The sequence below is a fragment of the Girardinichthys multiradiatus genome, chromosome 3, assembly GCF_021462225.1.
Source record: "Girardinichthys multiradiatus isolate DD_20200921_A chromosome 3, DD_fGirMul_XY1, whole genome shotgun sequence".
Taxonomy (NCBI): Eukaryota; Metazoa; Chordata; class Actinopteri; order Cyprinodontiformes; family Goodeidae; genus Girardinichthys; species Girardinichthys multiradiatus.
Window position 1 is genome coordinate 49,167,435 of NC_061796.1, and position 16,183 is coordinate 49,183,617.

Genomic DNA, 16,183 nt, shown 5'->3' on the forward strand with positions numbered 1-16,183 from the left:
TGGGTGGATCTGTGGGTGAATGACTGATTGGAGTGTAAAGCACTTTGGGGTCTCTGGGGACTTCATAAAGCACCATACAAGTGTAGGCGATTTACCATATATAAACACACAAAAACCTATAACCCAATACTGACCCTTGTAGAACACCAAGGTTATTTTTGAGGGATTAAGTTTAGCATTATACATTTTTTCATACAGTAGTTATTTGAATAAATTGCTACCCAGTGTTAGCTGACGCATCTAATCCCATAATATTCCAATTTCTGCAACAGTAGAGACAGATCAACTTCGTCAAAAGCTTTACATTAATCAATAAATAAACCAATAACGTGTTGTTCCTCTTCTTCTGCTGTTGTTTTCTTCAACTTTCATTATTACTAAAGATGTTGATTGATTTTGATGGCAGATAAATAACTCATACTTCTCAATGAAATTATTTTCCATCCATCCATGAGCAGAATAAAAACTGAAAGACAGAAAGCAGCTGATGATCTTTATATTTTCAGCAGAAATCAAAGAGACAGATCAGAGCTCAGTTCAGTTAATGAAATGTTACAGCACGGATTTAACCTGATAAAAATCTGGAGCTTACAGACGAACACCTGGATGTTTCTGTAAATGTTCAGGCATTTTTTGGACCTTGAAATAAAACAGTAAAACTTCATCTTTTCAGTATGTTGCTCATCATCATCAGCTGAAGCAGCTGGAGTCATTTGTGTCCATCAGCAGGTTCATAGTGTTCCTTATCAGCTGTTTGCTGTGGATGCTTTGCATCATGTGACCTCAGCACTCCATCAGCAGCCTCCATGCAACAGTGTCCAGCAGATTCTTCAGATTTGTAGCTTTTGTAGCAGAAGCTTAAAGTTCATTTGGACATAACACACGTGTTCTACACGCATCATCATCATCTTTAACATTTTAACATTTACGAGATCATTAATTAACTCTTATAGAAAAGACATGCTAACATGCTATGTGCTAATGTACAGCAGCTGTGATGTCATGCAGTCCCCCCTCCCATGCCCTCCCATTCACCCAGCACACCCCCCCCAGTCCCCATCACTAACTGGTTCCTCCCTTGCTGCTGCACAATAAAGGCTAATCCAAACTTTTTTGGCTTCACCTGAAACTAACAGATTTTGAAGCTAAATATTCAGACAGTAGCAAACTAATGTTTCGTAAACTACACTTTTGTTTAAATAAAGTTCACACAGTCAGATTGCAGGTCCAAAGGCCTTCTGGGTAATGTAGTGTGGTGACCGTTCATGTGTCTCATGTTTGGCTCTGAGTGAGGAAAAAAATATTTCTGCTTCAGGTCCTGGAGGAGGTCTGTCCAGTTTGTATTGATGAAGACTGCTGAAACCTTCCTCAAGAATCCTGAAAGACTCAGGAACCTCCTGCTACCTCCAGAAATATTCAGTAGCGTTTGGAAACTTCAACTTCCAAGAAAATCAACTGTGGGGCCCATTCTCCGGTTACCATGGTAACTCTGAGCTTTACTCCCAAGCTCAGACCCCTGCAACATCTCCTACTATATATATGCTGACGACACACAACTGACGCATGCCTTTATTTCCAGTAGGTCAGATCACTGCAACAGTGTCTTAACTGGTCTCTGGAAAAAACCAAATCAAGACAGCTGCAGCTCTTGTCAAAATGTTGCTGACTGACACCAGAAAAATGGATCATGTCAGAACCAGTTCTTAAATCACTGCACTGGACCTCTATTTGTCATCACTACATTTCTTGGTTCTTGGTTGTTGGTCAGGTATGAACCATGTAGACACCCCAGAACCAGAACTAAACAAGGTGAGGCAGCATTTAGTTTCCATGCTCCTCAGCTCTGAAACAAATGGCCTGAAAACCCGAGATGTGCAGAAACTGTAGTTTCCTTTAATTCAGGATGAAAAATGTTTATTTACAGCAGTTTGGATCAAAGAATTTCAGTAATGAACTGTTTGCCTGATCACTGATGAGTTTTTGAAGTGGGGGAATTTAGATTATATTCTATGTTAAAATGTGTTTCTGTTCATGCAGTGTTCTTCAAACCATAAAGGTTTGTTATTTTTATGTTTTTCCCTTAATGTCCAATAAAGCACTTGGGATTGTCTGGGGTATAAATGGTGCCTTATAAATAAAGTTGCCCTGCCTTCATAGACCAACAAACCACATGAAACATCTAGAAGTTTCTGTTTCTTACTACGATTCCAATAAAAATGCTCACAAAAAAGCTACAGGGTTCTGTTCAATCACCAATGCCCTTTCTCACCTAACACCAGAAGCCTGAGGTGTTGGTTTGCTTTAGAAGGGACTAATTCCCAGGAAGCCTCTCAGAGATTCCCAGGAATCATCTTGGAGATTCTCAGGAGTTCTCTCAGTGGTTTTCAGGGATCAGCAGCTCTCAGAAGGACTGATCTCCTGAAGTTTGTTTTTTGAAGCAGACTTTGAACTTTGGACTAAGACACACAAACTCCTCCCACCTGCCTTGACGCCAGGCCTCCATCTAGACATGACCCCAGCCTTTTTAAGCCCCTCCCTCTTTTACCCCCCCCCCCTCCAGCAGACATGATCCCGTAAACAGTTCCCACGGTTATACTTCCTGTATCTAACAGAAAAATGTAGAAATGTTCAAGGAAAAAAGTCCAACGGTGAATGGATCTCTGGCAGCGACGGTGACATCACGATGACATCACTGCGGCGAGGTCCACAGAGGAAGCCACGAGGTTAACTCTCGCTCTCTTCTGGGATGTCCTGCAGGTCTGATGGTCAGCTTGTGGTTACCATGGTGACTAACAAGGCAGCAGTAATTGATAACTTATAGATCGGTTGTTGGTACTAACCTCTGGGGCTGTCAGAGCGTGGAGAGATCTTCATCACTTCCTCTTCCTCCTCATTTCCCTCTTCCAGGCCATCTAACTGGTCGACAGGATCTTCTATAGCCAGTGGGGCGAGGGATTGTGGCTCGGGCTCCTCTTGCTTCTTGATGACCTGCAGGGAGACACAGCGGTGTTTGGCTCATCACCTTCGCTGTGTTCATTCACCTGGCTCTCCAGACTCACCTGTTGGTCCTTGGTGGCATCACCCTTTCCTTTGTTCTTCTTCTTCTTCTTTCCTGACCCCTTCTTGTTGCACTCCTCTGCCTTCAGACGCAACCGTGACAGCTCCTCCTGCAGCAGCTCCACCTGCCGTCGCAGAAGCACTGCCTCCCCACTGGCATCCAGCGCCGCGTCTCGGGACATCGATCGAACAAGGCGGGAGCCAGGGGCGAAGCCTGGGGCAGCGGGTGGCATAGGGCCAGTGCTGACTGTTAGTTCTAGGATCGAATCCTGACGAATCACCGCAGCCTGGAGGCGGAGTTAAACAGACAGATTAGTTACATCACTTCCTGCATTAACCTACGGGGGGGGGGGAGGAGTTTGAAGACAATGGCGCTGAATAATCTGGCCAGACCTGCAGGGCGTGAAGCTGTGTGCTCAGACCGACCAGCCGTTGGCTCACTTCCTGTAGAGACAACACAAACCGGTTACTGCCAAAACATTCTAGGTCCAAATCACTCTTCCACACTGATGACACAGTGCGGGGTCAGAATGGGATTACAGCCCAATCAGAATCAAATCAAGCCCAGATCAGTACCAGCTAGGATCAGAATTGGATATGATGTGGAGCAGAACTAGATCAGAGTCTTTACAAAACAGGGTTACAACCAGATCTGTCCCAGTCCAGATTGTTGTTTCTCACTGCTGACACAGACCCAAATCAGAACCGGACCATAGTCAGAACACTAACTTGCTATGGTCCACTCCTCTCAGGTTCAAACCAGTGTTCTTCATTGCGGACTAGAGCCAGATCAGAACCAGCCTCTGGTGTTGCAGCTCTCAGATTCTGCAGTTTTTGAACTTCAACCTGAAACTGGATCTCAGAACCAAACCTCTGGATAATGTTTAGAAGAACTCTCTTATTTCAGGCTAACACTGAAAGCTGACTGGAAGAAAGAGGAAGCAGTGGTTACCTCATTCAGGCTCCGCTCCTGCAGCTGGTTCCCGTTCCTGTCCTGAAACACAGAACATTCACCGTCACTCACACGCTCTGATGATCACGATGGCTCGGCAGAAAAGTCCAACTGTCTACAGGTCGGATCTATGGATCTTTGAGAATGAAACATCTATAGAGGATGTTCTGCGGAGAGCATGTCAAACAAGTTGACCCACTTCACGAACAACTAGAACTCAAAGCAGCTCATCTAAACCCAGCAGATCTGCTCTTATCAGCTGCCTCCAGATGTCAGGCTGAAAATCAACAGAACATTCTTGGATCATCCACCAACTGAGTAAAACAGTCCTGCCCAGTACTACAGACTGATAACACTGCCCTGCAGCTGCTTCTGTTGCCACGGGGACAGCACAAACTCCACCAATAGCCGATGGGAAACCAGAACCCATTGGAATCATTATCATTATTGGACTTTCCCTGCTTGTTAGATATTCCACATGGTTTCCAGTTTCCCAGTAAATAGAAGAGAATACTGGTTTCCTCCCAGTGAACTCCCTACAAACAGGACACCAAGAGAGGAAATAAGCTGCATCTTCAGGCTGATCATCTCTGGAGTTCAAGGGTTCTTCAACCTCTACAGGTCGGAGTCATGACATTGACCCAAACTGACTCAAATTGAGTCAATAGGATCCAACCTGGGCTAAACAGAGTCAAACAGTGCCAGCCTGAGGTAAACTGAGTCTAAATGAATCAAACCGAGCCAAACGGATCAAAACTGAGCCATATTATCTAACCTGAGCTAAACAGAGTCAAACTGATCCAGACCTAAAATAAATGAGTCAAACTGAGCCCGTCTGAAACAAACCGAGCCAAATTGGGCCAATGGGATCTAAACTGATCCATATGATATAAAATGCACAAAACAGGTCCAAACTGATCCTAATGGATCCAAGTGGAGCCAAACTGAGACAAAATCCGTCAAACTGGTTAAAACTAACTGAAAGTAACAGACGGAGATCTGATTAGGATCAAACTGATGGAGATGTTCTGGTGAGGAGGAGCTTTACCTTTGAAGAACTGTTGTTCAGTTTAAAAGAATCATTGAGAGAACCAGAGTCCCCATCTGAGAGAGAGAGAGAGAGAGAGAGAGAGAGGTAAGAAGAGGAGCGAACCATCTCAGGTAAAGAGCATGACAGGTGTGACTCACTGCTCATGTCTTGGTTGCCGTTGGTTACGGAGGATCTCTGCGTGCTGGAGTCGGACAGCAGCGCCGTCAGTTTGTTGACTGAAACAGAAAACAGAAAAGGAGGTCAGCTTCCTGAAATTGTTCTCACCAGGAGATCCAAGGAGCACCTCTTTACCTTCTCCAATAGCAGCAAGGAGGAGCGGTTCGGCTTTGGGAGCGTGAGGGGTGTCGGCTCTGAACAGGTTCCTGTTGGAGGAGGTCTTCACCTCCACACATTTCTCTTCCCCAGCTTCTCCACATGTTGTTGCCTGTACCAGGTCTGAGAACAAGGTGGCACGCTCTTGCAGAAGCTCCAGAACCTCCTTGTCCTTCTGCTGAATGTCAGCTGTGGAGAGACGGCAAGGAGACGAGGAAGAGGAAAAGGGTATAAGGATCTAACTTAAGTTTGGGTCAGGGTTCAGCTCCGGAGGTGAAGCACAAGGAGCAGCAGGCATTGTGAACTCTGATGGTTGGTTATCCGTGTTGGACTTCTGATTCCATCAAACACCTCCAGCTCAGTGTATACATCTATGGCCCCTCCCCCACCCATTGCCATGAAATAGGCTGCTTCATCCAGCTGCTCGACACCTGGGACTGCTTCACCTCTCCCTCCAGAGGGATGGGCTTCATGGACAATCTGGATGTCTTCTGGAACAGGACAGATCTTTTTGCAGCTGGTGGACTCCACCTAAACTCTCCTGATTCTGACTCTCAAACATCTCATGGATAACTACATTCCAGAGCTTCTGAAAATATGAACAATCATCCACTTCCCCTGGTCCATATCACTATCACTAAAGTTATGCTTCAAATAGTCCAAGCTGCAGTGGACCTGTGCCTTTAGATGTTTAGAAACCTTTGATCCATGATGTCATCACCTCCAGAGAAACTGAAAACCATGATGAATAATCACAAAAACCTTAAGTGTGTTCCAAAGCAGAGATTTCAGCACTCAGAACATTTCCAGTAACTCTAAGAAGAGCCCAGCCGGATGTCAGAACATTAAATAAAGTCCAACTGTGTGCAATCTAAGTAATACTGCTAAAGCAACACTAATTTAGGGGGAAGCATTTAAATATGTTGGAAGGGCCTAGTCAAACTCCAGATCTCAATCCCATTAACAATCTGTGGTTAGACTTGAAGATCGTTGTTTGCAACATGAAGGAGCTAAAGAAGTTCAGCCTTGAGGAATGGGCAGAAATCCCCACTGATTCACAATAAAAAAATAATACATCTTAAAGTTGTAGGAATGTTCAGTAAAAGAAGTGGTGACAATTCTCAATCCGTTTTAATTCCAGGTTGTGAGGCAACACTACAGGAAAAATGGCAGGGGGGTTAAATACTTTTGCAAGTCACTGTCATTATAACTGATATTTTCATTCAGAGGAGGAGCAGCAGTACCTCTTAGTCTGCGCAGTAAAGCCTTGTCCTCAGTTTCAATGAGAGGAAACTCGTCTCTGGGTGGACAGCTGCAAATCAAATACAAAGTATTACTCTAAGTACTAAAAAGTACTACCTCAGGCACTGCAAACTATTCCACAGTAAGATACCGTGTGGTACAGTATAATGGAGTGCAATGCAGCACAGTGTAGTACATGCGATACTGATTCTGATACAGTCTGGTACAGTATACAGTGCGGCACTGTGTGTGTACAATTTGTGTCTCTGCTCGGTTCACTCAAACCTCCAGTCGGTTGTGGCAGATGGCCGCTCACACTGGGTGTGGGTCTGGTTCTGCTGGAGGTTTTTTCCTGTTAAAGGGGAGTTTTCCTCTGCTCTGTTGGTACATGCATGCTCAGTATGAGCGACTGCTGCAAAGTCAATGAGTTGGTGCAATCTGCTGGGTTTCCTTAGATAGAAAACTTTTCAGTGATCTAAATAATTGAATGAACCTGATTGAATCTGCATAGATGATTGGACTTAATTGAGTAAATTAACTGTAAAGCACCTTGAAATGACATGTGTTATGAACAGTGCAGTACAGCGTGGTGCAATGTGGTACAACGTGGTACTATGTGGTACAACGTGGTACCATGTGGTACAACGTGGTACAGCATGGTATAACGTGGTACAGCATGGTACGTGGTGGTGCAAACTGGTGCAACGTGGTACAGCATGGAACTGACCTTGCAGCGGTCTGCTGGATGCAGCTCATCCAGGTCTTCCGGTCATCTTTGGACGAAGCATACAGCTCGTACATCTCTGGGGGGGGGGAATTACTGATCAGGTACATCCCTTTCTCCTGATTGGCTACTTCTCTGACGATCAGCTCGGTCAGGGAGACCACCGGAGACTTGTCCTGAGACACAGGTGGACAGATAGATAAGTGAGAAGACAGTGGAGACTGTCTCACAGATAAGAATCCCAGACGTGGTTAGGTCCTGGGGGGGTCATAATACAAGTCCAGGTGTGGCTGATGTGCTAGGTGTGACCAGATAGTATCCAGCAGCGGGATCATGTCCTTGTTCACAGTTGCCAGAGCAGAATATTGTGTGATGGATGCTCTCTTCTGATACTAACTCTGATTCAGTCACAGAGATAAAGATGATCAATAACCTTTTCAAGCTAAGTTTAAAACCTGCATCTGCCCACGGACGACCCATCAATACCTGGTGAGAAAGGTCTGACAACACAAAGCCTGAGCTGTTTGCGCACAATGACGATGACAGAGTCGTGGTAAGGCTTTTCAAACCTTACAGCACTGCCCTTTGTCAAGCACGGCCGTGGCAGCGTCATGCTGTGGGAGTGTTTCACTGCTAGTGGTAACATTGCACAAAGTGAACTGAATTATATAGAAAGAAAATAAATAAGTTGATAGTTTAAACCTGGACACAGTGAGATATTCCACCACAACAATGCTCCCAAACATTCATCCAAACAAGTGTTGGAATGGATACAGCAGACTAAGCAACCACAAACCAACCATACGCTCATACCTAAAGGCAATCTAGAAAGACCAATTAACACTCATGGCTATAGACTGTGGGAGGAGTAGCCAGAAATAACTCACACATGCATGGGGAGAACATTAAACTGTGCACTCTGTATTCCTGAGCTTCCCTGGTGTGTTGGGTTCTATAATTTCCTCCAGTCAGCCCCCATCAGTTATCTCATTCTCCTAGTTCCTCTGTTGCTACTCAATATTAGACCCACCTGGTCCTCCTTCCACTAATCATTCCTCAATGCAGTTCTACTCCATTGTTGCAGCTCCTACTTCATCCTTTGTCTCCATGCCACTTTGTTGCCCGATTTTCCCTCCTCCATTGTTGTTGGTTATGAGTTCCTGTTGTTCAGTGCCAGCCTCCTCCCTAGATCCTGGTTCTGGTTCTGCCAGAAGTTTCTTCCTGTTCAAAGGGGTTTGTTTCTCTCCACAGCAGCTTGAAGTCGCTAAGAATGAGTTCTCAGATTTTCTTGTTTCTTCATGTAAATACCGTGATTGTTTTTAGGGGTGCACCGATTGATCGATTGGCCCCGATTTCCTGAATTTTGGGTGATCGGCCGATGCTTACATGTGAAACCGATTTTAACCACTGGTCTTATCTACTTGTCTGAGCTGTTTTGTTTCTTTTTAAAATGAAAAACTAAAGGAATTGCAATGTTCTAAACCAGGGGTCCCCAAACGCCGAAATCCGGTCCAAATTTGGACCCAGAGAGTGTTTTTTCCAGACCGCAAAGCATTGTCTCATTTACTATGTACAGAGGTTGGACAATGAAACTGAAACACCTCTCATTTTAGTGTGGGAGGTTTCATGGCTAAATTGGACCAGCCTGGTAGCCAGTCTTCATTGATTGCACATTGCACCAGTAAGAGCAGAGTGTGAAGGTTCAATTATCAGGGTAAGAGCACAGTTTTGCTCAAAATATTGAAATGCCACACAACATTATGGGTGACATACCCAGAGTTCAAAAGAGGACAAATTGTTGGTTGCACGTCTTGCTGGCGTATCTGTGACCAAGACAGCAAGTCTTTTGTGATTCAAGAGCCACGGTATCCAGGGTAATGTCAGCATACCACCAAGAAGGAACCAACCACATCAACAGGATTAACTGTGACGCAAGAGGAAGCTGTCTGAAAGGGATGTTCGGGTGCTAACCGGATTGTATCCAAAAACATAAAACCCCGGCTGCCCAAATCACGGCAGAATTAAATGTGCACCTCAACTTCCTGTTTCCACCAGAACTGTCCGTCGGGAGCTCCACAGGGTCAATCTACACGGCCGGGCCTGCTATAGCCAAACCTTTGGTCACTCATGCCAATGCAAACGTCAGTGTCAATGGTGCAAGGAGCGCAAATCTTGGGCTGTGGACAATGTGAAACATGTATTGTTCTCTGATGAGTCCACCTTACTGTTTTCCCACATCCAGGAGAGTTACGGTGTGGAGAAGCCCCAAAGAAGCGTACCACCCAGGACTGTTGCATGCCAGAGTGAAGCATGGGGGTGGATCAGTGATGGTTTGGGCTGCCATATCATGGCATTCCCTTGGTCCAATACTTGTGCTGATGTGCGCGTCACTGCCAAGGACGACCGAACCATTCTTGAGGACCATGTGCATCCAATGGTTCAACATTGTATCCTGAAGGCGGTGCCGTGTATCAGGATGACAATGCACCAATACACACAGCAAGGACTGGTGAAAGATTGGTTTGATGAACATGAAAGTGAAGTTGAACATCTCACCTTGGCCTGCACAGTCACCAGATCTAAATATTATTGAGCCACTTTGGGGTGTTTTGGAGGAGCGAGTCAGGAAACGTTTTCCTCCACCAGTATCACGTAGTGACCTGGCCACTATCCTGCAAGAAGAATGGCTTAAAATCCCTCTGACCACTGTGCAGGACTTGTATATGTCATTCCCAAGATGAATGGATGCTGTATTGGCTGCAAAAGGAGGCCCTACACCATACTAATAAATTATTGTGGTCTAAAACCCGGTGTTTCAGTTTCATTGTCCAACCCCTGTAGTAGATTTAGACATTTTACTCCTGCTGCGTCCGATATTTGAACAAGCGCGACGAGCAGCCACACTCCAAGCCAGTTGGTGGCGGTAACGGACCTATGCCAACCGCCAGAAAATGACAAAGAAGAAGAAGAAGCTATTCCTTGAGTTTCCTTGAGTGTTGCCAAGTCCGCTTATTAAACTTTGGGTTTACTTTTCTAAAGTCGCTTCCAAATCTCGCGAGTCGCGGTTTTTTAGACTTGTTTTTGAATGTGAAGTTGCTTATTTGGGCTTGACTTTCTTTCCAAGTGAAACACCCTGATTATCTCCCAGTTCCCCACAATAAAGCAAAACACGAGTCGTAGGTAGTTTGTCCTTTCCACGCCCCCATTTCCTGGTGATCGCACTGCCCGCCCGAGTTGACCACAGACCCCAAACACACACACGCCGGAGCTCAGAGTGACAGCGGGAGAATGAGTTGCAGTAAGTGGGGAAAACAGCAATGGGGGATTTTTTTTCTTTTGCGTCCCCACGCAATACTTTTGCGTTCGCTCGCAAAAGTTGTTAATCATGTAGGGACCCACAGCCATGGATACAACATGAAAGATGCGGTACAAACTTTTCTGGAACTTTAAAAATAAATTGCATTTAACCGACTTCCAGCAACTGAGGAAGGGGGGAAAGCAGCGGACTTCCCATGATGCCACTGGCTGTATAAAAACACCCCCTTTCCAAGGAATCTTTCTCTTCCACTGCTCCCCTGCACAGGAGAGGCACAGCGCACCAATGTCTCTTTTCTGGCAAACAGACATAACTCTTCAACTGGATCCGAGAGTGTCATACGATCATCGATCATATGCATTAAGATAAGTACAAATGAGTCACTGTTCGTGTATCTGGTAGATTCATTCATAACGGGATAATAATTAAGGTACAAGCCTGGCTTGACTTTTCTCTCTGAGGCCTACAGAATCAAGCTGTGTTATAGAGAGTTCCTGGTAGAGACGCTGAGTGAAGCAGTTTCCCGGTCCGAAAGACAGACAGCAGGAGCCGCATCACCATGGTTACGGTAACGTGTAGTTTGGTGGCCGACAGAATGTGCCGCTCCCCACAGCTAAGGAGGTTAGCTGTAGCTAACTGTTTGTTGACTGTGGACGTTTCTTCAAACAAGGACAACGTTCCTCACCACAGGTCATGAGGTCAAGTGTTTGGGCAGAGTGATAAAGATTTAGGATGAAATGATCTAAACGTTTTTCATTTTATGAAGTTTGGTTTTGTTTATGTTGAAACTCAGCTATCTTGGTGCTAGCAGGCATATGTGCTCAGTTTTGTATTCGGTTTGTATGTTTTTAAAGTTAAGACAAACTTTATTTAAAGGGTGATTTTAAACACAGAAGATTGCTCATAACGCGCTGTCCGTGCTTATGCATTTTAACTCTTTTATTAACGGTATTTTAAACGTGTGTGTTTGATTCTGGTGCTAAGCTATTAGCTTCTTTTGTTAGCTTAACTGCTAACAGCTAAGGACTTGTGGTAGCTGCCAAATAATATTTACCCAGAAAGGTTTAGTTTCAATCCAGTAAATAATGTGTCCCTAACATAATGTTACTAAATTTGATAACTAAGTAAACATCATTAAGCCCGATTTCTCCAGAATGATTTGTCTCTTTTCCAAAATATTCCCTTAATAATATTTCTTTAAATATTATTTCAATAAATAAAGGCAGCTAATGATACACTGTTGAGAAATGGTCATCCAGAAGGTTGGTTTTATTCAGCAGATCATTATTTAAAACATTATTTTATTAAAATAATATTTTATCTGATCTTGCATTGTGAATGATTGTCTAGATGTTGCTGATTATTGTCTAAGTTGGTTCCAAGACTAACTTAACTTCATTTCCAGATCCTTCAAGATAATCCTTGGTTCTCAAACATAAACATTGCATGGTAATGTTGCATCACTCTTTTGGTCATAATTATCAATTATCTTTAATCAACTTGTTTATATTGTACATAGTCCATTAGTCTTCATTATTCTTTAATTCTGCTTGATAGTTTAGTTGGATTGTTTTAGCAAAGTAAAGAGTTTGTTGATTGAAATATGTTTGACTTTGAGTTGACTTATTTTTGTTAATAAATTCTTGTATTTTAAGAAATTGTGTGAATTTATTCCATATATGTGCAGAGTTTATGCTGTTCAATAATGTCAGAGCTCGTCTCACACCTTTCTATTTTGTTCTAATACCATCGCCTTACTTGGCTGGTATTCACAGGACAACCCTTAACAGACCCAAATATTATTTGATAAAATATTAAAATATTAATATTAAATAATATATACATATTCACAACAATCACCTTGAGAAAGCTGTGCATTTTCGAACAGCAGCACAGATGACAAACTGCTCACAAAACAAACAACATTGATGTGATTTATTTATCATATGCAGGTTAACACGCAGTAAACAATGCGATGAAATGCTTAGGATAAGAAGAACCGTTCAAATCACGATAAAAACAAAAACACTAATGGCGTGCAATAAAAAAGTACACATGCAGCAGTAATAAGCAAATAAAGTGTCACAGATGTGGTTTCGTGCAGTTTTATGGTCCAGAATTCAGTAGTTTGACAGCTTGTGAATAATAACTGTCATTAAGTCTGATTTAAGATCCTTTTATTTAAGGCTGATTTCACAATAAAACTCAATAAATCTTAACGGGTGTAGTGATTGTTCCATTTTTGTAGTTATCTGGTTTGGAAACTATCTCAAAGTATTTTGAGATAATGCAAAGAGTATTGTGTGGGGAAGCAAAAAAAAAACACCATAAACCTCCCCCATGTCCCCTCGCGGGCTCCGTAGTATTGTAGTCCAGGTAAATGATGCCGTTTTACATCTTTTTTATCTGTGCCAGGCTTTATGCTAATTTTTGCATACGTGATTTCTGACCACAAATGCAGATGGTTTTACACTGAGCCTGTTTGAATTGGCTCATTTGTGTCTTTTCTTTTAAACAGTTTAAAGAACGTTTTTTATTGACTGTGTTTACTGTCATTCTGCCATTATGTATGCAAAATGCACGTTTTTCAGAGTTTAAAAGTAGGAGTTATTCAAAGAATTTAAGTTATTCAATATTTTCATGGTTTAAGTGTTTAGCATAATTTTGCTGTTGCTTATGTATAACACTATAATTATATACATTTATAATGTTGATAATTGCCCTCTGTTTTGCATAGTGTGGTGGTTGCCCATTGGGCTTGTTTTCATAGAGCTGGTTGATTGTTTTTCTCGCAAGATCTGGCAACACTGAACGTGGGTTGCTAATGCCTCTTTTCCCCTGGCTCGTTTTGGGCGGCACGGCTCCCCTTCACTCGGCTTCGCTCCACTCGTTACGGTACCAGCTGGGTTTCCACTGACCCACTGATGGCTGGAGTGTAGTGTGTAGTGCGCTGTGGCGCTGTTAAGTTTACTGTTAATAGCTGCTAAGGCACTAGCTTGGGAGCTCTGCTTACAGTACAATGACTTGGTGAGTAAAAGACAGCTTGGTCAGAAATACTTAGAGTGGGGCCAGAATGAGGAGCTGCACGGCTGATAACGGTCTCCTGCAGCACAACAGCGAGCATAGAGGGTTCACTGCCAGTACAGTGGATTTTAAAACACAAAAAGCCTTTCATTGACTGGGAGCTGTGGCAGAAACGCTTTTAGGTGTAAAAGAAGGACAACAACTTAAAGAAAGGTTCAGCAAAGTTTCATGCCTGCCACAAGCACAACAAGGAGAGCAGAACTGTTCTACCAAGATGTACTGGCCCATCTGGACTGAGTCATTTAAAGCGTTTAATATTTGTGCTTAAATAGGATTGCACTTTTCTGTTTAGCAGATGATTTCATGGCCAAATGAATAATTGATCAGTAGTTTAAAAACTTTAGTGTTAATTAAATGTTAAATAAAAATGAAAGAAAATACATTTGTCAGTTGATTTAAAATGTTCGGACCTCCTGCTATTTTAGTTGGGGACCCCTGCTCTAGACTTTTGAGTCATATTTGAGAGCACTGCCTCGTGTGCAGTTACATGTTTGTATTATTTCACAGGTTCAAATGTTTTTCAATAAAACAAAACTAGAACTTTGAAGGTTTATTGTGACCTTATAACACCTGACAGTGTCAGGTGTTATCGTAAATCAGAATGGCAGGTCAGGCTTTTTAAACAACGGTCATTAGTGATCGGCCAGAAAACTGCAGTCGGTGCACCGCTATTTTGTTTTGGGTTATCAGCACATGCAAAACTACAGCAGGGCAATCAAGTTTGAATGTGATCAGGTCAGAACCACTGCTGAAAGGTGGTTATGTGGAGGAAACAAATAATACTCACTAGTGACGCAAAAGTGAACTTCTGGTCCTTCTCCTGGAGGAAAACTAAGATGTCTGACATCAGCAAGACCTGCACATCTGGAGAAAAACAATATAAGCTGTCAGCAGGTCCACCTACACAGGTGTTCCCTTAGGACAGATATACCACAGGATACTGGACCCGCCCTCTTCCTCCTATACCTTTCATTCTGGAGCCCTGGACCTTCCAGGCGAGGGTCCCCTCATGGACTAGTTTCCTCCGCAGGAGCTCCCCTCCTCTGAAGACTCCTCCTCCTTTAACCTCAGCCTCGGCTCGTGGGTCCAAACGAGCCTGGATCTCCTGCAGCCTCCGGTTCCGGTCCAGCTCCAGGACCTCCTGGTCCACTGAGCTGATCAGCTCCTTCAGGAGGATCAAGGCCTTCTCTATGTCCTGCCGCTCCTCTGGACAACCTGCAAGAGTTTACAACGGCATCAGTGTGAACAGCCAGGTGTTCATAACAGAGGGTAGAGATGGAGGTGGTCCATTACCTTTGGTGTTGTCCAGGATTCTCTGGATCAGGACCGGGTACTTTGTGATCCGCTGGGTTACTAGCAGGATGCACTCCAGGACGCCATGACGACGCAGCAGAGGACCACGACAGGCCCGCTGAGCACAGAAACAAACCATCGACACAGAGGAACTTTAAACTTTCAACGAGTTCAAAGGTGAAGTTGGAGCATATCCCAGTATTAAACTGGATTTAAGACAGTGTAAACTGGAATGTAACCAGTTGTGGCTCTCACCCTGATGAACTGCTGCAGTCTTCGGTCTCGGTTTAAAACTTCTTTGTAGAGTTTAACAGCTTTAGGGTGGCGGCTGCAGAACTCTGAGTACAGCTTCTTCATGTCCTCGGCACACTGACCTGAAAACTGCACACACGCAAACACACACATTTATTTAAAATATTGTACTAGGCCACATGTTCTGTCCCATTATGAGTCCAAAAGGCAGACTGCTGGACAAAAACTGCAGCACCATTTTAAGAAGTTGGATGACAAAAACTGATCAGCCTGCAGGCTGCTCTGTGTCTCTGTTTATGTCCTTTTTGTCCATAAGGACGATTGCAATACACTATGCAATCATCTGCAGAAAAAGAGATCTTATATTTAGGAGTAAATACAAAGTAAAAAGAAGAGGGCCAAGAACTGAACCCAGCAGCACCCCACAGATAACTCGCAGAGAAGCTTCTCTCAGCCAAGTAGGACTTCAACCACCTTAGAGCAGAACCTTTATGCCAACGCAGAGTTCAGGGCGAGATAACATTTTTATGAACAACCATGTCAAAAGCTGCAGTCAAATCTAAAAGCTTTAGAAAAAACTGGATCCCCAGAGGCAGTGGCAACTATGATGTCATTAAAAACCTGCAAAAGACATGCAGAGGACACCCAAGAAAGCCATTCAAGATTAATGTTTAATTGGAAAGGAACCCGGTGTTGACCAAGGCCATCCTGGTCAACACAACGTGCTGGAGGTTCCAGAGGGTTTTTCGCCGACTGTAGAACCAAGAGGGACAGAGGCGAGGCAGAAGAAATTGATCATCTGATTATCGGTATCAGCTAAGAGCTGCTCGATCATTTGCCAAAGTGTCCTCAGGAATGCATCAGACCGACCTTCAGCTTCACCCGCCGACTGCTGCGTCC

The 16,183-nt window shown here is 43.8% G+C and overlaps 1 protein-coding gene across 1 annotated transcript in view; it reads right to left on the bottom strand.

Annotated features, from left to right (window-relative positions):
* Positions 1-479: 479 nt before the first annotated feature.
* The window catches only part of arhgef2 (rho/rac guanine nucleotide exchange factor (GEF) 2), a 29,340-nt gene continuing 13,636 nt past the window's right edge, over positions 480-16,183 (bottom strand). The window contains 14 exon segments of the mRNA XM_047361117.1: positions 480-2,759; positions 2,841-2,978; positions 2,981-3,344; positions 3,451-3,501; positions 4,010-4,051; positions 5,058-5,113; positions 5,198-5,275; positions 5,352-5,561; positions 6,617-6,684; positions 7,342-7,514; positions 14,526-14,602; positions 14,705-14,953; positions 15,032-15,149; positions 15,287-15,412. Of these exon segments, the coding sequence (XP_047217073.1) occupies positions 2,725-2,759; positions 2,841-2,978; positions 2,981-3,344; positions 3,451-3,501; positions 4,010-4,051; positions 5,058-5,113; positions 5,198-5,275; positions 5,352-5,561; positions 6,617-6,684; positions 7,342-7,514; positions 14,526-14,602; positions 14,705-14,953; positions 15,032-15,149; positions 15,287-15,412 (1,785 nt within the window). The 3' untranslated portion in view covers positions 480-2,724.